The following is a 24,430-nucleotide window of genomic DNA, read 5'->3' on the forward strand; positions in this document are numbered from 1 at the left end:
TTCACAAAGGAGAGAAACTCTCAGATTTTTAGCCGTATCACCAAACTAGTTTCATTTACCTAAGCAGATTAGAAAATGTTTAACTGTTTTAGTTGTAAATCTTCATGAATTGTTACACAACTCCCACACTGGCTCAATTTTAGTTCTTGCTACTCTTACTTTGGTGGAAAGCCTTACAGTTTACACTAAATATATACATTTACCTACATTATGGATGGCTTGGCCATTTGTCGTATAAATTTAAAAGTTAGTAGACAGAATCTCCCTTACTATATTTCAACTTTTGGTCATTTCTCTGTTTTAGTAACAAATAATATATCATAATATTATAATGAAAATTATACATTACTAAATCTCATCTTCAACTAACTAAAGACAATTAACCATCCACATATTCCTTTATTTCATGAAATTAGTTATACAGAATTATAATAAAAAATTATAATGTAGGAATTAAACATGAAGGTTTTACTTTCTTTTATTTTAGGACTAAATTGAGAGGGTTTGTTTTTCCTTTTTTCTCCTAAAATTAATAATTTAGATCGGGAACATCTCTTCTCCTTTAATTAAAGTATTAGGAGGTTAAAAACAATTTCAGCCAAGAATACAGGAAAAAAAAATACAACTATGAAGTTTTACAACATGGGTAAATTTTTAAAGTAAAACAAGTACCTTAAGTAAAAATAAAATTATTACCTATAGATCCATTGGCTAAGGAAATATATTTCTAAGAAACTTTTCATTGAAATTCTTTGTTAGTATCTTCTTCTAATAATTCTTTTCTCTTTGTTATGCAGCTTTTATATGCTATTGTTGTGTTTTTAAATTATTAACCTTTGATTTCATTTAATTAATATATCACAAAGCTACATTAAATGCTATATTAAAAATAATATTTTCTTTCAAGAGATAATCTGAAGAGTTATCCACTGTTTATTATGGTTCAAGTGCATGAATATTTTTTCCATAGTTTAAGTTTATGATAAATAAAAACCACTCCCTGTTCTTGTACATGAGTTTGTTAAAGTGTATGTATTATTAATATATATAAATCACAACAAAATCTGCTTTGTTTCGTGCAAAACAAGTGAATTTTTTATTGTATTCATATTACATCTCTTTACTCACAGTCCTGCAGATGCATATCTTTAGAGGTAAAAGCTGATGATACCCCTCTGTGGTTTTTGTGATGACAGTATACAGAATTAGGATAAAAATGAACAGAATTAACAATGTTTTGTTGTTTTTATTCTGATGCACTTAACACTTACGTTTTTCAGTAGTGTAGTCACATAAAATGAAACTAAAATAAATTGTATACTGAATAAGAAAAAAAAATAACAAAAATGTCCTTAATGCTATGTAGAATTAAACTCCTTTTAAAGAAAAATAATCATCTGCCATAATATTGAGTAAGTTCAGTTCTGAAAGATAACATTTTTCGTGTATCATTCTCAATTAAATGAGGCAGGACTGATTTTAATTGGCAAAGTGTTGTGTCCAGTCACTGTGCCTACCTTTTCAAAAATACTGCACAATGATAAATTTTTAAAACTTCTCCTCTGGCAGAATGATTTTTGATGTAATGTTTATGTTCAACTTTAATACATTACTTTAACTTTTGTCATATTTTTGATTTGCAGATTGCTCTGGGAACAGTTACTAATGTGGAAGAAGCAGTGAAGTGGATAAGTTACACTTATCTTTATGTACGGATGAGAGCAAATCCATTAGCATATGGCATCAGTCACAAGGCTTATCAGGTAGAAAATTCATTTATTAAAAAAAAAAGTTCAGACCTTCTTTTTGGTTCTTTCATGACATGAGGATAGATATTTGTTTGCTGCTGTTACCTCATCTAAAAAGAGGTACCTAGAAGAAAAACAAGAGATTTAATATTTTTCAAAAAATTATATAGGCCCCTGTAGTTATTAGGCAGGCTATATTTAAATATCTTTTTCTACAAATACTTATATTAATCTTTGTACTATTATCCATGTATTCAAGTGTATTTCTATTTGATATTAATATTTTGGTGTGATTTTTTTAAACTATGAGAAATTTCATTTTAGAACGAATTAGATATGAGGAAACTTGTAGACCATATTTGATAATCGGCTTAGGTTATATACAATCTGTTCCTCTTATCAAGTCTCTTCTAATCCCGATTCTGAAATTTAAATATACCATTAAGGAGTTACTATCTTAACAGTTTGAGGACTGGAATCAGTTCCACTACTCAAGTTCATATACATAGACTGAGAATTAGGTGAATTTGATAGCAGTTCTTCTGATGAACTTTCCAATGGCTTACAGATTCTGTGAAATCTTGTCTTTCCCTTATAACTCAACTTCATATATTGTAAATGTATCCTAATTGCAGATAAAATACAGTTGTTGTCTAACGAAAACATTATTCTACAAAGATCATATGGATATTTACTAGTATTAAGTCAAAATTCATAAAAAAGTTGAACTTTGTTCAAAATTAGAGTTTCCCCCAATTTGCTATAACTTAGTTTTTATGTAAATCCTGTTGTGTTATCAAAGCAGTTGCCAATTTTTAAAATTTTGTTTCTTTTATTTTTTTCTTTCCCTATGCAGTGGATTTTGCCATGGGAAAATTGAAACTTAAGGCTTGGGGGAAGAAAAATAAGAAAAGCAGCAGCAGCAATTAGTTCTGAGGCTGTTAAATCTGAAGCCATTATTAGGTTATTATACTTAGATTTACTCTAGATGGGACTTAACTACCTTTCTTCTTCTCAGTTGAAATTTGTGCTAATCTTTAAATGAATGTTTAGGTTTACAGCCAAAGTGCTCTGTTATAAAATATAACTGCACTATAACCTGTAAACTTACACATTTAAAGAATATGGCACTAGTTATTCTCATCACAAATATGGGCATTTTGAGAAGAGTCAGTGGCAATATTAAAATGTTTTGGGAACTCCCCGGAGCAAGATGGTTGAATAGGTACAGCTCCAACCTCCATCTCACAGCGCGAGCGACACAGAAGACACAGAAGAGTGATTTCTGCATTTTCAACTGAGGTGCAGACCGACACCTCACATCTCACATGGGGGTTACACCCCTGAGATGAAGCTTCCAGAGCAAGAATCAGACAGCAGCACTCACTGTTCAGCAATATTCTATCTTCTGCAGCCTCCGCTGCTGATACTCAAACAGGGTCTGGAGTGGACCTTAAGCAATCTCCAACAGACCTACAGCTGAGGGTCCTGACTGTTAGAAGGAAAACTAACAAACAGAAAGGACACCCACACCAAAACCCCATCAGTACGTCACCAGCATCAAAGACCAAAGGCAGATAAAACCACAAAGATGGGGAAAAAGCAGAGCAGAAAAGATGGAAATTCAAAAACTCAAAGCGCATCTCCCCCTCCAAAGGAATGCAGCTCATCGCCACCAATGGATCAAAGCTGGACGGAGAATGCCTTTGACGAGTTGAGAGAAGAAGGCTTCAGTCGATTAAACTCCTCAGAGCTAAAGGAGGAACTACGTACCCAGCGCAAAGAAACTAAAAATCTTGAAAAAAGAATAGAAGAATGGATAACTAGAATAATCAATGCAGAGAAGGCCATAAACGAACTGACAGAGATAAAAACCATGACACGAGAAATACGTGAAAAATACACAAGCTTCAGTAACCAACTCCATCAACTGGAAGAGAGAGTATCTATGATTGAAGATCGAATGAATGAACTGAAGTGAGAAGAAGAGAAGTCTAGAGAAAAAAAAGGAAAAAGAAATAAACAAAGCCTCCAGGAAGTATGGGATTATGTGAAAAGACCAAATCTACATCTGATTGGTGTGCCTTAAAGTGAGGGGGGAAATGGAACCAAGTTGGAAAACACTCTTCAGGATATCATCCAGGAGAACTTCCCCAACCTAGGAACGCAGGCCAACATTCAAATTCAGGAAATACAAAGAACGTCACAAAATACTCCTCGAGAAGAGCAACTCCAAGACACAATTGTCAGATTCACCAAACTTGAAATGAAGGAAAGAATGTTAAGGGCAGCCAGAGAGAAACATCAGGTTACACACAAAGGGAAGCCCATCAGACTAACAGCAGATCTCTCAGCAGAAACTCTACAAGCCAGAAGAGAGTGGGGGCCAATATTCAACATTCTTAAAGAAAAGAATTTTAAACCCAGAATTTCATATCCAGCCAAACTAAGTTTCATAAGTGAGGGAGAAATAAAATCCTTTACAGACAAACAAATGCTTAGAGATTTTGTCACTACCAGGCCTGCCCTACAAGAGACCCTGAAGGAAGCACTAAACATGGAAAGGAGCATCTGGTACCAGCCATTGCAAAAACATGCCAAAATGTAAAGACCATCGAGGCTAGGAAGAAACTGCATCAACTAATGAGGAAAATAACCAGCTAGTATCACAATGACAGGATCAAGTTCACACATAACAATATTAACCTTAAATGTAAATGGAGTAAATGGTTCAATTAAAAGACACAGACTGGCAAATTGGATAAAGAGTTGAGACCCATCAGGTTGCTGTATTCAGGAGACCCATCTCACATGCAGAGACCCACATAGGCTCAAAATAAAGGGATGGAGGAAGATCTACCAAGCAAATGGAGAACAAAAAAAAGCAGGGGTTGCAATCCTAGTCTCTGATAAAACAGACTTTAAGCCATCAAAGATCAAAAGAGACAAAGAAGACCGTTACATAGTGGTAAAGGGATCATTTCAACAGGAAGAGCTAACTATCCTAAATATATATACGCCCAATACAGGAGCACGCAGATTCATAAAGCAAGTCCTTAGAGACTTACAAAGAGACTTAGACTCCCATACAATAATAATGGGAGACTTCAACATCCCACTGTCAACATTAGATAGGTCAATGAGACAGAAAGTTAACAAGGATATCCAGGAATTGAACTCAACTCTGCAGCAAGCAGACCTAATAGACATCTACAGAACTCTCCATCCCAAATCAACAGAATATACATTCCTCTCAGCACCACATCACCCTTATTCCAAAATTGACCACATAGTTGGAAATAAAGCACTCCTCAGCAAATGTACAAGAACAGAAATTATAACAAACTGTCTCGCAGACCACAGTGCAACCAAACTAGAACTCAGGACTAAGAATCTCAATCAAAACTGCTCAACTACATGGAAACTAAACAACCTGCTCCTGAATGACTACTGGGTACATAACGAAATGAAGGCAGAAATAAAGATGTTCTTGGAAACCAATCAGAACAAAGATAAACATACCAGAATCTCTGGGACACATTTAAAGCAGTGTGTAGAGTGAAATTTATAGCACTAAATGCCCACAAGAGAAAGCTGGAAAGATCTAAAATTGACACCTTAACATCATAATTAAAAGAACTAGAGAAGCAAGGGCAAACACATTCAAAAGCTAGCAGAAGGCAAGAAATAACTAAGATCAGAGCAGAACTGAAGGAGATAGAGACACAAAAACTCTCCAAAAAATCAATGAATCCAGGAGTTGCTTTTTTGAAAAGAACAACAAAATTGATAGACTGCTAGCAAGACTAATAAAGAAAAAAGAGAGAGAAGAATCAAATAGACGCAATAAAAAATGATAAAGGGGATATCACCACCAACCCCACAGAGATACAAACTACCATCAGAGAATACTATAAACACCTCTATGCAAATAAACTAGAAAACCTAGAAGAAATGAATAATTTCCTGGAAACTTACACTCTCCCAAGACTAAGCCAGGAAGAAGTTGAATCCCTGAATAGACCAATAGCAGGCTCTGAAATTGAGGCAATAATTAAAAGCCTACCAACCAAAAAAAGTTCAGGACCAGACGGATTCACAGCCAAATTCTACCAGAGGTAAAAAGGGGAGCTGGTACCATTCCTTCTGAAACTATTCCAATCAATAGAAAAGAAGGAATCCTCCCTAACTCATTTTATGAGGCCAGCATTGTCCTGTTACCAAAGCCTGGCAGAGACACAACAATAAAAGAGAATTTTAGACCAATATCCCTGATGAACATCAATGCAAAAATCCTCAATAAAATACTGGCAAACCGAATCCAGCAGCACATCAAAAAGCTTATCCACCATGATCAAGTGGGCTTCATCCCTGGGATGCAAGGCTGGTTCAACATACGCAAATCAATAAACGTAATCCAGCATATAAACAGAACCAAAGACAAAAACCACATGATTATCTTAATAGATGCAAGAAAGGCCTTTGACAAAATTCCACAGACCTTCATGCTAAAAACTCTCAATAAATTCGGTATTGATGGAACGTATCTCAAAATAGTAACAGCTATTTATGACAAACCCACAGCCAGTATACTGAATGGGCAAAAACTGGAGCTCTTGGAAAACTGGCACAAGACAGGGATGCCCTCTCTCACCCCTCCTATTCAACATAGCGTTGGAAGTTCTGGCTAGGGCAATCAGGCAAGAGAAAGAAAGAAAGGATATTCAGTTAGGAAAAGAGGAAGTCAAATTGTCCCTGTTTGCAGATGACATGATTGTATATTTAGAAAACCCCATCATCTCAGCCCAAAATCTCCTTAAGCTGATAAGCAACTTCAGCAAAGTCTCAGGATACAAAATTAATGTGCAAAAATCACAAGCATTCTTATACACCAGTAACAGACAAACAGAGAGCCAAATCATGCATGAACTTCCATTCACAATTGCTTCAAAGAGAATAAAATACCTAGGAATACAACTTACAAGGGATGTAAAGGACCTCTTCAAGGAGAACTACAAACCACTGCTCAGTGAAATCAAAGAGGACACAAACAAATGGAAGAACATACCATCCTCATAGATAGGAAGAATCAATATCGTGAAAATGGCCATACTGCCCAAGGTCATTTATAGATTCAGTGCCATTCCCATCAAGCTACCAATGACTTTCTTCACAGAATTGAAAAAAACTGCTTTAAAGTTCATATGGAACCAAAAAAGAGTCTGCATTGCCAAGACAATCCTAAGTCAAAAGAACAAAGCTGGAGGCATCATGCTACCTGACTTCAAACTGTACTACAAGGCTACAGTAACCAAAACAGCATGGTACTGGTACCAAAACAGAGATATAGACCAATGGAACAGAACAGAGTCCTCAGAAATAATACCACACATCTACAGCCATCTGATCTTTGACCAACCTGAGAAAAACAAGAAATGGGGAAAGGATTCCCTATTTAATAAACGGTGCTGGGAAAATTGGCTAGCAATAAGTAGAAAGCTGAAAATGGATCTTTTCCTTACTCCTTATATGAAAATTAATTCAAGATGGATTAGAGACTTAAATGTTAGACCTAAAACCATAAAAACCCTAGAAGAAAACCTAGGTAATACCATTCAGGATATAGGCATCGGCAAGGACTTCATGTCTAAAACACCAAAAGCAACAGCAACAAAAGCCAAAATTGACAAATAGGATCTAATTAAACTAAAGAGCTTCTGCACAGCAAAAGAAACTGCCATCAGAGTGAACAGGCAACCTACAGAATGGGAGAAAATTTTTGCAATCTACTCATCTGACAAAGGGCTAATGTCCAGAACCTACAAAGAACCCAAACAAGTTTACAAGAAAAAAACACACAACCCCATCAAAAGTGGGCAAAGGATATAAACAGACACTTCTCAAAAGAAGACATACATACAGCCAACAGACACATGAAAAAATGCTCGTCATCACTCGCCATCAGAGAAATGCAAATCAAAACTACAATGAGATACCTTCTCACACCAGTTAGAATGGCAATCATTAAAAAGTCTGGAAACAACAGGTGCTGGAGAGGATGTGGAGAAATAGGAACACTTTTACACTGTTGGTGGGATTGTAAACTGGTTCAACCATTGTGGAAAACAGTATGGCAATTCCTGAAGGATCTAGAACTAGAAATACCATATGACCCAGCCATCCCATTGCTGGGTATATACCCAAAGGATTATAAATCATGCTGCTATAAAGACACATACACACATATGTTTATTGTGGCACTATTCACAATAGCAAAGACTTGGAACCAACCCAAATGTCCATCTGTGACAGACTGGATTAAGAAAATGTGGCACATATGCACCATGGAATACTATGCAGCCATAAAAAAGGATGAGTTCGTGTCCTTTGTAGGGACATGGATGCAGCTGGAAACCATCATTCTCAGAAAACTATCACAAGAACGGAAAACCAAACACCGCATGTTCTCACTCATAGTTGGGAATTGAACAATGAGATCACTTGGACTCTGGAAGGGTGACATCACACACTGGGGCCTATTATGGGGAGGGGGGAGGTGGGAGGGATTGCATTGGGAGTTATACCTGATGTGAATGACGAGTTGATGGGTGCTGTCAAGTTGATGGGTGCAGCACACCAACATGGCACATATATAACAGTGTGCACATGTACCCTAGAACTTAAAGTATAATAAAAATAAAAATAAAAATAAAATGTTTTGAAGGAGTAAAGAAAAACAAAAACTAAACAATTTATTTTTGTGAACTAAGCCATCTCAAAATTTGGAACAAAATGAATACATCAATTGATTTTAAAGTACTAGGTTATAATCAAAAGTAATTTGCCTATCATTTTCAAGTATAAAGACCTTTTGGATACGTAGTACCTTTATACTTTAGAGAATCTTGACCCTTTTTTTTTTTTTTTTTGACTTGTGTGTTTTAATGTTATTACTCAATACAAATTTGTGGCCACAAAACTCTTATGAACTAACACAGATAAAATAATTTAACATATTTTTAATGGTTTAGTAATAGGTGATTAATAAAATAGTTTTATAAGTTGAACCTGATACATATATTATCACTCATAGCAAACATTTAAGACTTTTTGTATTTGCTGATATAATTCTTAACTCCATCTTACTTCCCTGCAGCTGATATTCTTTTACTCCATTTTTCTGATTTATAAAATTTATTTTAGCTATATTTCGTACATAAATAAGCTGCCATAAATATCTAAGTTAGAACAAATGGTAGTAGTGTTAACTCATTAATTGATTTCTAGATTGTTTTACTACTCCCCCTACTCCATTAAAGGTCATATTTCACTTTACTGCTCATGAGTACAGAGTGTTTCTCAATAACTGGCATGTGTACGTACATATATTTATACACAACACTGTAGTAACAATAATATTTGTTAATATCTTACATTATTTCTGCTTAGACAAAGTTTTAGATAAGTAACAGTTTTAAAACTATACAAAAATTCACTGTCGACTTTATTTACTTTTTACTTCTATTATTATTTTATGCAGAATGAGTTCTCCCATCTACAGTTATTAAAACTACTAAAACAGTAGAACTATCTTTTTGAAAGGATAACTTTGCATTTTTATTTATTTATTTATTTATTTTTAGATGGAGTCTCTCTCTGTTGCCCAGGTTGGAGTGCAGTGGCATGATCTTGGCTCACTGCAACCTCTGCCCCCTGGGTTCAAGTGATTCTCCTGCCTCAGCCTCCTGAGTAGCTGGGATTACAGGCGGACACCCCCTTACCCAGCTAATATTTGTATTTGTAGTAGAGACGGGATTTCTTCATATTCGTCAGACTGGTCTGAAACTTCTGACCTCGTGATCCACCCACCTTGGTCTCCCAAAGTGCTGGGATTACAGATGTGAGCCACTGCGCCCGGCCAGATAACTTTGCAGTTTTAAATATATCTTGATTTTGACACGGAAAGCATTCTTGCTATCATTCTCCAAAAAACTGATAATAAAGTATGAATGTGATTTGATAATTTAAAATCCCTGTTTATTTCAGTATGGGAGAAAGAAGACAAGTATTGAGTTTAGATTTTTAATCTTTATGATTTTAAAGACCATAAGATCATATAAGAATTTTAGATTCCAAAATATTGGTATCTGAAAAGAATATGCACATTTATAATTTTAATGAATTTTTAAGCTTCCTTTATTTAATGGCATAAAATATTTTCAATTATTTCCTAAATGTAGAAAAATGTACTTTAAAAACTAATTTAAAAGTCTAACTAAAACATTAAGAAAAGTTTTAATTTCCATAAATAGATATATGTTTGCAAATGGTTACTCTCTAAAGAAGTATTCAACTGTTTATATATTTTTGCCATAGATTGACCCAACATTAAGAAAGCATCGAGAACAGTTGGTCATTGAAGTTGGACGAAAACTAGACAAAGCTCAGATGATTCGTTTTGAGGAGCGAACTGGATATTTTTCCTCAACTGATTTGGGTAGAACTGCCAGCCATTACTATATTAAATACAACACCATTGAGGTATTATACTGAGTGAAACAAATGCAAATATGTTTAATTTTATATGCACATACTTTCTAGACTTCAAAATGTGTTATTAATGCAAAATAATAAAAGCAAATAATATAACAAAATCCATTTAACTTATATGAATTCAGCAGTATACCCTCAGTAAAGACAAGAAAAAAAATAAAACTTCAGATACTCAGAAACCTTGTCATCCTATTCAATGTGTTTATCCCAAGCAATATACACACCAAAGCCTAAAAAGTCAAGGCACATTTGCTTATACATGTAACGGTTTTCAGAAAACACCTCATGTGCTTACTAACTTTTCCCCATCTTTCCCCAAATAAACTTCTATTTGTATAGCACTTTAGATTTCTTTAAAATCTTTAAACATATTTTATCTCAGAACTGTGATCTGGTTGAGATCAGTCCAACAAATTGTCTCTAGCTTTTCACTTCTTCCATCACCTATTCACATCCACTCATTTTGTCAAAGTAACTTTTTAAATTTGTTCACTTGCTAGTGTGTTACTGCCACTCTATATCCTAAACCTGTTTGCAGTTCTTTTGCAGGAACTTTAGCCCTTCTTTAGCATTTGTCTTCAATCTATGTGCCCTTTGACTGATTTTTTTCAACACAGTTTTCTGATTTTCTGTATGTCCTCACTATTAATATTTTGAGAATTTTCGGATTACATATTTTCTAGATATACATCTCTGAATTTTTTGATACATGATCAGCTTAGAATTAGTGAACTGTGCAGATTTCCACATGGCCATGCTGAAAATAAGCAAAAACCAGAATCTTATGAGCTTTTTAAAGGTGTCTAATGTAAACTTTATTAACTTTTATTCATCATCCATCTTTTTCCTGCTAAAGATCTTCTATAGCTAATTATGTTCTAGGAATTTTTGTTTTGGTCTTAGATAAATTTGTTGATATTTATAAAGCAATGACTTTAAGTACTGTAACCAGACATTATAACTGCACTTTGTAATTTATAGTCACATTTTTAATTTAAAATATTTTAAATGTTTTGATTTTAATCAAATATAACACTTACTTTGGTAGACCTTTAATGAACTCTTTGATGCTCACAAAACAGAAGGTGATATCTTTGCCATAGTCTCCAAAGCAGAAGAATTTGATCAAATTAAGGTAAGATTCTTGAAATTTGAATCAAATTCATACAACATGTATGCATTCATTCATTTATAAAAGCTTCTCATTAATTAATACCATATAAGCTGTATGGCACATCACGTTTGGAATATCAGCAATGTTCTTTATTTATCAATAAGACCCACTGTCCTAGATTATGCTATTACACCATACCTAACATCATTCTTTGTTCTGTACTCCACATCAAATAATTTAAATTGGTTTTGCAGTAATGAAACTGTTGAAGAGTATAGTATGAAGATTTTGGTTTGTTGCAATATAAGGCTCATGGAAGAAAATGTAAAAGTACCTGTATGATTCAAACCATAGATATGAGTATTTCTGTACCTGTATTAATATTTAATCTTATTAACAGTGAAAACTTTAATACTTTGAATCATAGTACTTCACGGCTTTAAGCTATGAATGTGTTATACCATATAAAAATATATAACTATAATGAATGCATTTGAAGATAATTCAAGTTTGCTCTAATCCAGTTGTCCAGAGGTTTTACTCTGGTCAGATAAAATATGAAATCTCATCAAGTCAAGGATAGTGAGGTCAGAAGATTTAATTTTTTGGCATATCAAATTTTTATATGTCAATGGCGAATTTAATATTGGTGATGAATAATAAAATGTAATTGTATCAGCCTCAAGATCATTTCATATTGCAGTTTTTTAGCTACCTGTGGAAAAATTATTGTTATTTAACTCTATGAAAGAAAAGTGCTGCTTTATAGTAAATGGAAACTCTTACAAAGCATGCAGTGTATTTAATTTCAATGTGAAAAATTTAAACAAATCAGCCCCAAAATTTCAATAAATACATTGATTCTTCTAGGTCAGAGAAGAGGAAATAGAGGAGTTAGATGCCTTATTAAGCAATTTTTGTGAACTCTCCACTCCTGGAGGTGTAGAGAATAGTTATGGGAAAATAAACATCTTACTTCAAACTTATATCAGCCGAGGAGAAATGGACAGTTTCTCCCTTATATCAGATTCTGCGTATGTTGCACAGGTAAGAATCTTATTCCCTTCCCTTTTCTCTTCCTTGAATATCTTTAGAGGACCAAGGTGCTAATTCATGCTATGCTATGAATGTATTGCTTTGTGACATGCTACCAAACCACCATTTTACTTAGAACTGGTTCTGCTAATTTGTAAATCTTTTATGTAATCTGTGCTCATAAAACAAGACTGGGGATGAGATTTGATGGCTGATTTGGCTTTTTTTGGTGTTGATGTTGTTATAAAGTTTTAAAATGATACCTGATTTTTTTTCTACTTTAAATGATGAATTTCATTTCTATTACTTATAAAGTAAAAGAATATAAAGTACTTATAAAGAGAAAAGTTAAAGAATATTGCAAGCATAAAGAAAAGATTGTGGAACTTTTTTAGTTTTTACCAAATGTTAGAAATAATAATATTTTTAATCATTAAATAAGGCATAGTAAACATATTTCCTACCATATGTTCAGTGTAATAAGTCCCTGGTTTTTACAAAAGTAATCTCTCCTCTCTACTGTTGAAACTTAAAAATTGAGGACAGAAAGAAAATTATTCCCTAAACTACAGCTCATTTAATTTATAACTTTTAAAAAATACCATGGTATAAAATGTTCAAATATTTGTGTTTTTATATTCAAGCCCTCATGTGAAGTAAAGTAGGTTATGTTTTACCCTATTTTTCCTTCAAATGAAAGATTTCCCTTCTAGACATACTTTTTAAAAAAACTTACTTACCTATCAAGGCTTTTTAATTTTATTTTATTGAGTATTTCCTTTTATAAATTAAGAATAAATTAAAACTTCATTTTATTTTAAATATGGAAATGATTCTGCTGTTGTGTTGTATTTGTAATTTTGTTCAAAGACTAAATATAGAAAAGAATGTTTGTGTTAAATGAATCACTGTTAATAGCCGTGAGTACTTAGGAGAGCTGTCAACATGGAATATTTACAAACACAAACCAAGACATATTGGTAAACATTTTGAATGAATGTAGTAATTTAATCAGTGTAACCAAGATACCAGGTGATGATTTCATAAATTATATAAAGTTAATATAGATGTAGTGAAAATATTTATATATTCTTTAAACACTATAGCTGCTATAGGAATAATTGTTTCTAGTCTCCTTTGTTTTATATGTTTTTCTGTAAAGTAATATAATATTGTCATTTTATATTTTCTAATATTTTATCTTCTAATATTTTATATTGAAATAGTTAATCATTTAAATAAAAGGTAAAGTTTTACTGGGTTCTGGATGAATAATCTGGCAACATTTCTGCTTGCTTCAAGATTATGAAGATATTATCAGAGACTGACATAAGAATTGCTTACAATGTAAAACTTTAATTCTCTTCATGATTGGTATCCAAGAAGTCAACTTCTGATTAAGGATATCTCAAAGCATCCCTGGTTTTTCTTAAACAACCATTATAGATTTAGCGTCCCTGAATGCATCAGATAAATTATATTTTATTACATTTTAAGTTTAAGCTATCAGTAATTGAACAACTACTCTCTCAACTCTGTAAAATGGTATTTTCTTCTATATTTTTTAAGCTTTCTGTTCTCAGCCCCTAAGGTAAACCTGTAGCTCAAATATTCTAGGATTCTATTTAAAGGCTTATGCTTAACTTTTCTAGACTGTACATGTTATAGACTTATTTTCAACCAATTTATATCATTCCAGATTAAAATGTCCTGTTTGTATCTTGTCATATGGAATTTCTCCTACTTCTTTTAGTTTTGAGGAGACAACTGTAGATCAGTAATATTAAAATGATATACTTTCAAAGACAGTTGGGAAAATTAGCCTGATAGTTTTTTATAAGAACAAGTGGGAATGAGGTAGGAAAACCTATTTGATAGATACAGTAATCAAAATTTTATTTATTATTCTCTGGACATTATAAAGACCCATTCAGTCATTTTTAATGGATATCAGAACTGTCCTCATACTTCTATCTACCATTTTGTACTTTAGTTTCTAATACTGAAACAAAATAGTCAAATTAGTCAAAAGACAGTGCATATCTTATATAAAATGTGAAATGAAAGCCCTTAACTCATCTGTCATTTTTGACCTCATAATTTTAGGCTGGATTGTTTGTCTGCCATTTGAAATATTTTCGGTTTTGTATGTCTTGTTTGGATTTTAACCAGATTGAACATTCTTTATTTTCAAATACAGATGTTATTGGATATTGGAAGGTATCTTTAAGTTCATTTAATAAATAATCTTTAATAAAACAATCTGCAAAGTTAATGATAGAGGAGTGGAGGCAAAATAAATGGGAGCTAGCTGTAGAAATGTGAAGAAAAAAGACTGCATTCATTATAACTTTCTATATGTCTATTAATGAAGTTATCCTCAGACCACTGAGTCTAGAATCTCAGTTATATTTGGAGTCCTTTAGTCCTGGCTGTGAGTAGATGCTCTGACACCAACTAGCTGTGTGACCTTGGTCAAATTTTTTACCTCTTTGAGCCCTAGTGTATTCACCTATAAAATCATAATATCAATATCAATTAAATACAGTTTTTGTAAAAATTAAATGAGGCAATATATGTAAAGCAAGTTAACATATTGTTTGGTTTATAGGAAGCCAATAATATGGCCCTTTCATATGAGTAGCTAATCAGTATTTCATTTGTCACCCTTCTCTCATTAATTTTTTTTCCCTGACTGGATCCCAGTCTTCCTTAATCCTCTAAATAGCCTTGTAAATTTAATCATTCCACTATTCATCTAGAGGCATCCTTGTCTGTTATAGTCAGATGCCTTAACAGCCTCCTAAATATTTTGCATGCCTTTTGTATCTTCCTACTTTGTTCCTGTTTGGAAGGTAGAACTTTCTAAGAACTTGGAAATACAGCTTCTCCTCTGAGAGTAAGCAAGTAGCATCCACATATAAAGGATAGGATTATTCTTATGTAGAAATAATAAGAATAATTAGGATTATATGCGAAAAGATATGCCCCACAATTCAAGGATGCAGCTTGACTTGCACTTCTTTTCAGAGTGAGTTTGAATAATAAATTTATTGACAAATTTAAAAGCACATTGGGTATAACCACCAATCTCCTCCTATTATTTTTTAGAATGCGGCTAGAATTGTCCGTGCTCTTTTTGAAATTGCTCTGAGGAAACGTTGGCCTGCCATGACCTACAGGCTCCTGAATCTTAGTAAAGTCATTGACAAGAGGCTTTGGGGTTGGGCTAGCCCTTTGAGACAATTTTCAGTCCTACCACCACACATCTTAACAAGATTAGAAGAAAAAAAGCTTACTGTGGATAAGCTGAAAGACATGAGGAAAGATGAAATAGGTAAGAAGGAAGCGAATATGTTTGAATGTATTGTTTTGTGCAAATAGAATATGTTGCTAGATGTAAAAGAAGGTATTGTGAATTTACACATTAATCAAAATAAAAATTTTGCCATATTTATAAATATTTTTCATTTATCTAAAATCAAGCAAAAATCTCTTCATATTCAAGTGAGTCTGTTTATAGTAGTTTAAACACTATCGTAGTTTTAAGAACCCTATTAATAGCTAAAGAAACCTTGATTCTGACTTTAAAAACTGTGAATTGCTAATTCAAGTTAACTATTACAAAATATTCAAACATGCCAGGTCAAGAATGTCAGCTATTCTACATAGCAAATCATAAAACAAGCAATAAAATCACCTTCTCTGAAATCCCATTTACAAGTCAGATTATATTGCTTTTTTCTGCCTGGACACATTTGTTCTATGTGATATTTTTCTGCAGGTCACATTTTGCATCATGTGAATATTGGACTGAAGGTCAAACAATGTGTTCATCAGATTCCTTCTGTTATGATGGAAGCATCCATTCAGCCCATCACAAGGACTGTCCTCCGAGTGACACTCAGCATCTATCCTGATTTCACTTGGAATGATCAGGTAGAAGTGGAAAACGCCTATATTGATGTTAAACAAAAATGTCTGTACTACAGGCTCAACTACATCTGTTCCTAAGGCATATAGAAAATCCTCTAAATGGAATATATATTGAGGATTTATGTAAAAAATTATAGCAATTAGCCGAGAATGGTGGCAGGCGCCAGCTACTCGGGAGGCTGAGGCAGGAGAATGGCGTGAACTCGAGAGGCCTGAGCTTGCCATGAGCCAAGACCATGCCACTGCACTCCAGCCTGGGTGACAGAGCGAGACTCCGTCTCAAAAAAATAATAATAATTTTTAAAACTTACAGCAATATTTACTCTCATGCTCGACAAAACCTTGGTGTATTAGTAATATGTCAACCAGTGAGGTTCCTTCAAAACATTCAGGAAACCTAAATTTCAACAATGAACAACAGTTTAGTGGATTCAACTCCATAGAGACTTTGCTATATTAGTTCTATCTTTTATTTTCTCTATGTTATCTTCATTTTTGCCATGTCTACTTTGTCATTTTAGCCTTCCAAAAAATTCAAGATTTTTCATGGTAAAAAGAGCCATTTTTAAATCTTGATGTCTCTTAAATTAATATTCTTTCATTTTTTGAAACATTAGACTTGTAGAAAAGTATTCTATATTTTCCCCCGATCACCTGTTTCTTTCCTGCTGAGACTACTTCCTCCATGATCTCCAAAGACTGATGGATTGCCATAATAAATAGATCTTTCTCAGTTATTTTCTTTACTTCTCTGAATATTTAACACCATACAGTTTTTCAAAATGTTCATCCTTGATTCCCATCATGTTTTTGTTTGTTTTAATTCTTTATTCTCTATTGATAGCTTAGATATTATTGTGTATATAAAGATACACACCAGATTCTCTTTTTATTCAATCAATATCTTTTAAAGATCTATTTTTTTACTAGTTACTATGTTAGAGATTGTAGTTACAAAGGCAAGTGAGGCTCAGTTCTTACTTTCAATAAGCCAATGGGGGAAAACAAGTAAATCACTATTAATAGTATAGCAGTGCCTATTTTGCATGTTATTGTAAAGTTCTAATTAAGTATCTTCTGCATTACCTGATGTTTATAGATCTTTAATGTGAATGAATTTTAACAGTATGCTCTAAAATTACCCAACCTTGATTTTAACCTAATTCTACATTGGTCTTAAAGTGTCTAAATCTTTAATTTCTTTAGTTTCCTCAGTTATAAACATGTATAATTATTATAATAATAATAATCCTTTTTATAGAATTTTCATTGGGACTAGATGATACAAAATTATATTTAATATTTCTATAGATATAAAGTTTAACATAAATGTAAATTTATAGTTACCCATAAACTCATACTTGAAATTTTATTTTTAATAGACTATTTTTGAAATGAGTGGAAGTTTTGCTTTCTTACACTGTCTCCTACCAGTATCTGTCATAAATCTGCAGTTTGATTTAATTCATTAGTAAGACAGAGTACTTAATGATTTTAATAGTTATCTCTCTCAGGCACAATGCTGTTGACTTCAAGATTGGAAAACTTGAGTTGCCTCAAACTGAGTTAAGGACTAACGTATATTATCTTTTATAATAAAAGGTCCACAGGTAGAATAGGCCCTAAGGATGGTTGAGTCTTCTGTTTAACGATGTCATTCAAGGACCAGGAACTTTTCACCCATTTGTTCTGCTGACACTTGTGGATATTTCTCAAATGTTTTCATGATTTATTGTTTGCATTAAACAGAGCATGGGAAATACATCCCCACTTCTCCAGCCCAGAGCATGGACCATAGACCTTTTCTTCTGTCTAATTGGGCCAGTATTTGTCATGTGCCTCCGCCTTACCACAGCAGTTGTGAGGGGAATCCCATGAGCTGATTGACTTATGCCAATCAAAATTATCCCAGAGGATGTGGTCACTTTTTCTTGAGTCACATGAGGGAGAGATGCATGCTGAACAAGATTGGGTTTCGCAAGGAAGAGCGAGTGAGAGAGAGAGTAAGAGAGAGAGAAAGACATTGAAATGGATAAAACAAAATACAGTATATCTATCCAATGGAATATTATTAGACAATAAAAAGGAATGAAAGCATTGATGCATGCTAAAACTTAGATGAACTGTGAAACCATCATGGTAAATTAAAAAATCCAGTCACAAAAGACTGCATATTATATGATTTTATTTAATTGAAATTTACAGAATAGGCAAATCTGTAAGGAAAAGGTAGTGACTACTAATGGGTACAAAGTTTCTTTTTGAGGTGGTAAAAATGTTCTAAAACTAGATTATGGTGATGGTTGTACAACTTTGGAAATATTTTAAAATTATTTAACTGTATACTGTAAATATTTAAATGAGTAAACTTTGTAATATAAATTATGTATCAATAAAGCTTCTAGAGTGAGAAGATTGGATGCTATCCCTTACTTGAGTTATGATATACTATTTTTCTTCTAGGTACATGGGACAGTGGGAGAACCTTGGTGGATTTGGGTAGAAGATCCTACAAATGATCATATTTATCATTCAGAGTATTTTCTAGCTCTAAAAAAACAAGTAAGTATATATATGTGAATATATCCTTATTATTTTGCTATTGTAAAAAAAATTTATACTAACAATTTCTGCTTTTCTCTGTAATTTTATAGTACAATTAAAACTTTATTTTATGTTTTAGTTTTCTGTTGGTTTTAAAAGAATACAGTGATTAAATGTTATAGTACTGGTATATTCAATGTGATCATGGTTTAATAAATTCAGTTACCATTCATGTCCCACATAGTGACATTTCAATGAACAACGGACCACATACACAACAACAGTAAAATAGTAGACCCTTAAGATTATAATACTGTATTTTCACCTACTTTTTCTAGGTTTAAATATGTTTAGATACCTACGTACCGTTGTATTATAATTGCCTAAAATATTCAATACAGTAACATGCTGTATGGTCACATGCTGTATGAGAGCAATAGGCTATGCCATGTAGCTTAGATGTTTAGGAGGCTATACCATCTGGTTTGTCTGTGTACACTGTGACGTTCTTAAGACAAAATTGCCTAATGACACATTTTTCAGAATTATTCCTGTCATTAAGCAATACATTACTGGATAATCTTTACCATGGTTTAAGACATGGGTTCCAGAGGTGTGGAATATGAAAATAGGCAGGATAAATAATAATCTTAAGGGTCACATGCACAAAATACTGAATAGTATTAAATTAAAAGTGTTTCTTCTAAATTTCTTTATAAATCACAAGACAAAGACTCAATTTGATGGTATTTCTTTAACTGATGCCTCATTTGTAATTTCTGTTTTTATCAAAGAGAAAGAAAACTTCAGGTAAGAGTCTTGAGTAGCCAACAGTAGAATTTCAGAGCAGTGTTTTGTATTCACTGCTTTTGCCTTCTTGGTTACCTTCTATTTGTACCAAGTGATTCCAGTATTCCACTTTAGGTACTGATAGAACTTAACGAAAAATATTAAGTAAATAATATGGTAATTTGGTATGGTAAAAATCATGAAGTTATATAATTGAATGAATGATGTTTGGGAAATTCAGTAGTCATATTGGTAACTTGTTAATACATGATGATATGCATATGTAAATAATATAAATTGGGCATAAAATTTTACCTTCTATCAAGTATCCTCAGAAGGGCACCATGCACAAGTTTCTAAAGTTTCTGAATATTTCAGCTATTTAGAAATTCAAGATACTTTGTCTTTAGTATATCTTGTAAAGATACCATTATCTTAACAATAGACTAATAAGGGCTTTATGCTATTAGAATATCCTTATTTATTTTTGACTTTATTTCATATTAGGTCATTAGCAAAGAAGCTCAACTACTGGTATTTACAATCCCTATTTTTGAGCCTTTGCCTTCCCAATACTACATCCGAGCAGTGTCTGATAGATGGTTGGGTGCTGAGGCAGTATGTATTATCAACTTTCAGCATCTAATTCTACCAGAGAGACATCCTCCTCATACAGGTAACATGGTGAATGCTGATTTGAATCACTGATTTTTCCAAAATGGTTGTTTTAATTAATGTTGAAAAATGTCTACGCCTTATAAAGTTTTACTTATAATCATTATAACTTCTCTGTAACTCCCTTTTTATTTCATTTGTTATTAATCATTTAATCTGTGCTCTCTGTAAAACTTTTATTTTCTCCCTTGGATTTATTCCAGTTTACTTAAACTTATTTCTAGTATGTTAAATTAACTAACATACCAGTGAGTTATGGGGAATTTTCCCCCATCTTTAGTGTTTCTACACCAGAAACAAAAAAGCTAATATTAAGGAATCATATTATGGTATCACTATGGAATGGATTTCCATATACCTCAAGTGAGTTTGTGTCCTGCAGATAACATATACCCTTTATATTAGTTTTATCCCCTGCCCTAACATTATAAAGGGGTACATGGTAATCTTCAACATCATATAATAGTGTTTTTCACTGTCATACCTTGTAAAAATCCATTTTAAATTTTGATGACATGAACAAATACTTTTTTATTTTGACTTAATATAGAAGCAGATTTTCAGGAATAAATCTTTACAATGATACTTTTAAGTGCCCTATGAAATACTCTATTTCCAAAAATCCTAAACTAATCTGTTAATTAACTAGTATAATAAGTTTATTTCTTCTTTTTCAGAATTCATAATTGATGAGTATTGATTTTAAGAGGGCCTTAATTTATAGAAAAATGAAAGTCCATATTTTTTCTCAGATGATTCTTCCAAAGAGAAACCCTTTGTCATTTTCAGAATAAAATGTAGTCCTCACTACTTTTAATGAACTCATTATTTAGCATTCCTTTGGGAATTGACACAGGTCTTAACGTGACTTTAAACTTTGCCATTTTTGTCATATGTGTACCTTATTAATTATCTTAGCTTATTTTAAAGAGAGATACTTTATACTACAGCTTAATTCCACTTTGATATCTTGGCAGAACAGAACTAACAGGCTTGTCAACATAGAAAAATAATGAGATTGTAGTATCTAGTGATCTGCTCATTGAAGGGGATCTTTCTAGTCGTCTTTCATCAAATGTGCTTACATGTAATATTCAGGATCTCAGAATAAAATAGATAAAAAATGGTGCTTTAATGTAAAATATCATCTTCAAACATCATTAATCTTTGAGCACAGCACTTGATCTTAATATGTGTTAGCATTATATTTCAATGTTCATTTAATCTTTTGTCTGCCAAATGACCAAGAACGTATCACCCTGTTCATATAATTAGCTGAGTTCTGACTACATTTTTAAAAACAATAAATGTTCTACTATAACATCTCAGTTGATATTAGACATATACAAAGTAACCTCAATGATTCCAGGGTCTCTTTGAATATATAGTCATACCATTGAGCCCAAATGAGCCAAGAAAAATCTTCATCTTTCACTAATATAAAGCATCGTAATTTAACATCATCAGTAAATATGCAATATGCACAGTTTATTTTTTTTTTAGTCTTTTTAAGAGCATATCTTAGCTTTGATTAGCATTATAAGCATTAACTTGCAATGCTTCTCCTCCTTCCTTCTCGATTTTTTATTCATTTTATTTTATTTGTGAGACGGAGTTTCACTCTTTCGCCCAGGCTGAAGTGAAGTGGGGCGATCTCGGCTCACTGCAAGTGAGCAGCACCCGCCAGGTTCAAGTGATTCTCCTGCCTCAGCCTCCCCAGTAGCTGGGATTACAGGCGCCTGCCACCGCGCCCAGCTAATTTTTGTATTTTTAGTAGAGACAGGGTTTCGCCATGTTGGCCAGGCTGTTCTCGAACTCCTCAGGTGATCCATCCGCCTCGGCCTTCCGAAGTGCTAGAATTACAGGCTAGAGCCACCGCGCCCGACCTCGATTTTTAGTGCTTCAGAAAATTTAAGAAACTTACAGCTGGTATAGAAAGCATGTCATTAGCCCTCAGTTACCTATGTAATTAATTGAATAGAGCAGTAGGGAAAGGATAATTTTTTAAATTAACTTTTTGACTTTTGAATACATTTTTTAAGAAGAAAATTTGCCATACTTCCATTTTGAAACAGTACCGTGAACATGTGACTCAAGGTACAGACTACTGTGTTACTTTACGGATTATTTCTTCTTGTTTAAATTTGAAATGACTGGATTTCTATTTCATGAAATAATCTTGAGAGTAAAGCTGCCTTCTGGTTTTCTAACGGATACTTTCTGGATTATGGAGAATATAAGGTCTGTCGAATTCAAGGGTGTATTACTGTTTCTCTAAATTATTTTATGTTTCTAATTCCCTAGGCCTCCCATCCACATAGTAAGAAACAACTAAATCTAGTTTCTAGGTTTTCTCAGGGCAGTTTTTTTTTACTAAGTCATGCTTTGTTTTAAAACTCCCACCCTATCTTCTACCTGGAATTACCCTAAATTCATTTTACTTTCCATTGACAACAATAGTTCACTCCACTGCTCTTGCTTGGTCAGTGTCTAACAGAACAAAGGTAATTTGTTGTTAGTAACCATTTCAGTGTTGAAGTCTGCAAATGGTTTTAAATTTTTTTTGCCAATTGAGGCAGATTTAGGTTTTGTTCTGTAACATGCATATACTTGTTATTCAAATGACTTTCCTGATTGGGAAAAAAAGGATGTAGCATTATAGTTGGCTTATATAGGGCACTCCCCCAGAAAAGCATCCAGTATGTGAATATGGTAAATGTGATTATTTGCGTGACATATTTGTTGAAATGCCAGATCTGTAATGGGTATATAAGAATTTGTGTTAAGCTTTTTCTCCCCGTCTAAGGAACTAAGGATTACTATAATCTATTCTTTACAATACAATATTCAGTATTGTGCATGTTTTTCAATTATTGTATAGCCATCCTGTTGGGTCTTTTCAGAATTACTGGATCTTCAGCCTTTACCAATCACAGCTTTGGGATGTAAAGCATATGAAGCCCTGTACAACTTCAGCCACTTTAACCCTGTACAGACACAAATATTTCATACACTGTATCACACGGATTGTAATGTCCTACTTGGAGCACCTACTGGATCGGGAAAGACTGTTGCAGCTGAATTAGCCATTTTCAGAGTCTTCAACAAATACCCTACTTCAAAGGTCTGTTGAAAGAATCATATACCTACATTTAATTAGAAAAGACGTTCATAATCTCTAAACTAGACAGTTATAAATATATTAGCAGGGTCCAAAGAATAGATTTGTCACTCTCAGTGAATTTCGCAGGGGACCAGATCAGTACAGATACACCGTGAAGATATCATGGGTTTGGTTACATACTACCACAATATAGTGAATGTCACAATAAAGCAAGTCACACACATTTTTTGGATTCCCAGTGCATATAAAAATTCGGTTTATACTATACCATAGCCTATTAAGTGTGCAATAGCTAAATATATACCTAGCTAAATTTGAAAATACTTTATTACTAAGAAATACTATTAATCATCTTAGCCTTTGGTGAGTCTTAATCTTTTTGCTAGTGAAGGGTTTTGCCTCAGTGTCCATGGCTGCTGACTGATCATGGTTGTGGCTACTGAAGGTTGGAGTAGCTGTGGCCATTTCTTTAAATAAGACAACAATGACGTTTGCCACATTGATTGACTCTTCCTTTCATGAAAAATTTTTCTGTAGCATGTGATGCCGCCTGATAGCGTTTGACCCACAATAGAACGTCTTTCAAAATGAGTCAACCCTCTCAAACCCTGACACTGCTTTATGAACTAAGTTTATGTAATATTCTAAATTCTTATTGTAATTTCAGCAATGGTCCTAGTGTCTTTGTCATCAGTAGATTCTGTCGCAAGAAATACCTTTTCTTTGCTCATCCATGAGAAGCAACTCCTCATCTGTTCATTTTGTCATGAGATTGTAACAATTCAGTTATGTCATCAGGCTCCACTTCTAATTCTAGTTCTCTTGCTGTTTCCACCACATCTGCAGTGCCTTTCTCTACTGAGATCTTGAACCCCTCAGTCATCCATGAAGGGTGGAATCAACTTCTTCCTA

General features: G+C 33.3%; 1 protein-coding gene across 4 annotated transcripts in view; it reads left to right on the forward strand.

Moving 5' to 3' along the window:
- ASCC3 (activating signal cointegrator 1 complex subunit 3) overlaps positions 1 to 24,430 on the forward strand; it is a 418,508-nt gene that overhangs the window by 251,261 nt on the left and 142,817 nt on the right. For all 4 annotated transcript variants that reach the window (XM_010389420.2, XM_030928567.1, XM_010389421.2 and 1 more), the window contains 9 exons: positions 1,644 to 1,763; positions 10,125 to 10,289; positions 11,350 to 11,436; positions 12,286 to 12,462; positions 15,562 to 15,787; positions 16,235 to 16,389; positions 18,850 to 18,948; positions 20,227 to 20,395; positions 23,298 to 23,518. In XM_010389420.2, coding sequence (XP_010387722.1) covers positions 1,644 to 1,763; positions 10,125 to 10,289; positions 11,350 to 11,436; positions 12,286 to 12,462; positions 15,562 to 15,787; positions 16,235 to 16,389; positions 18,850 to 18,948; positions 20,227 to 20,395; positions 23,298 to 23,518 — 1,419 coding nt within the window. The remainder of the gene's footprint in view (positions 1 to 1,643; positions 1,764 to 10,124; positions 10,290 to 11,349; positions 11,437 to 12,285; positions 12,463 to 15,561; positions 15,788 to 16,234; positions 16,390 to 18,849; positions 18,949 to 20,226; positions 20,396 to 23,297; positions 23,519 to 24,430) is intronic.

Source organism: Rhinopithecus roxellana, chromosome 4 (assembly GCF_007565055.1).
Source record: "Rhinopithecus roxellana isolate Shanxi Qingling chromosome 4, ASM756505v1, whole genome shotgun sequence".
Classification (NCBI taxonomy): domain Eukaryota; kingdom Metazoa; phylum Chordata; class Mammalia; order Primates; family Cercopithecidae; genus Rhinopithecus; species Rhinopithecus roxellana.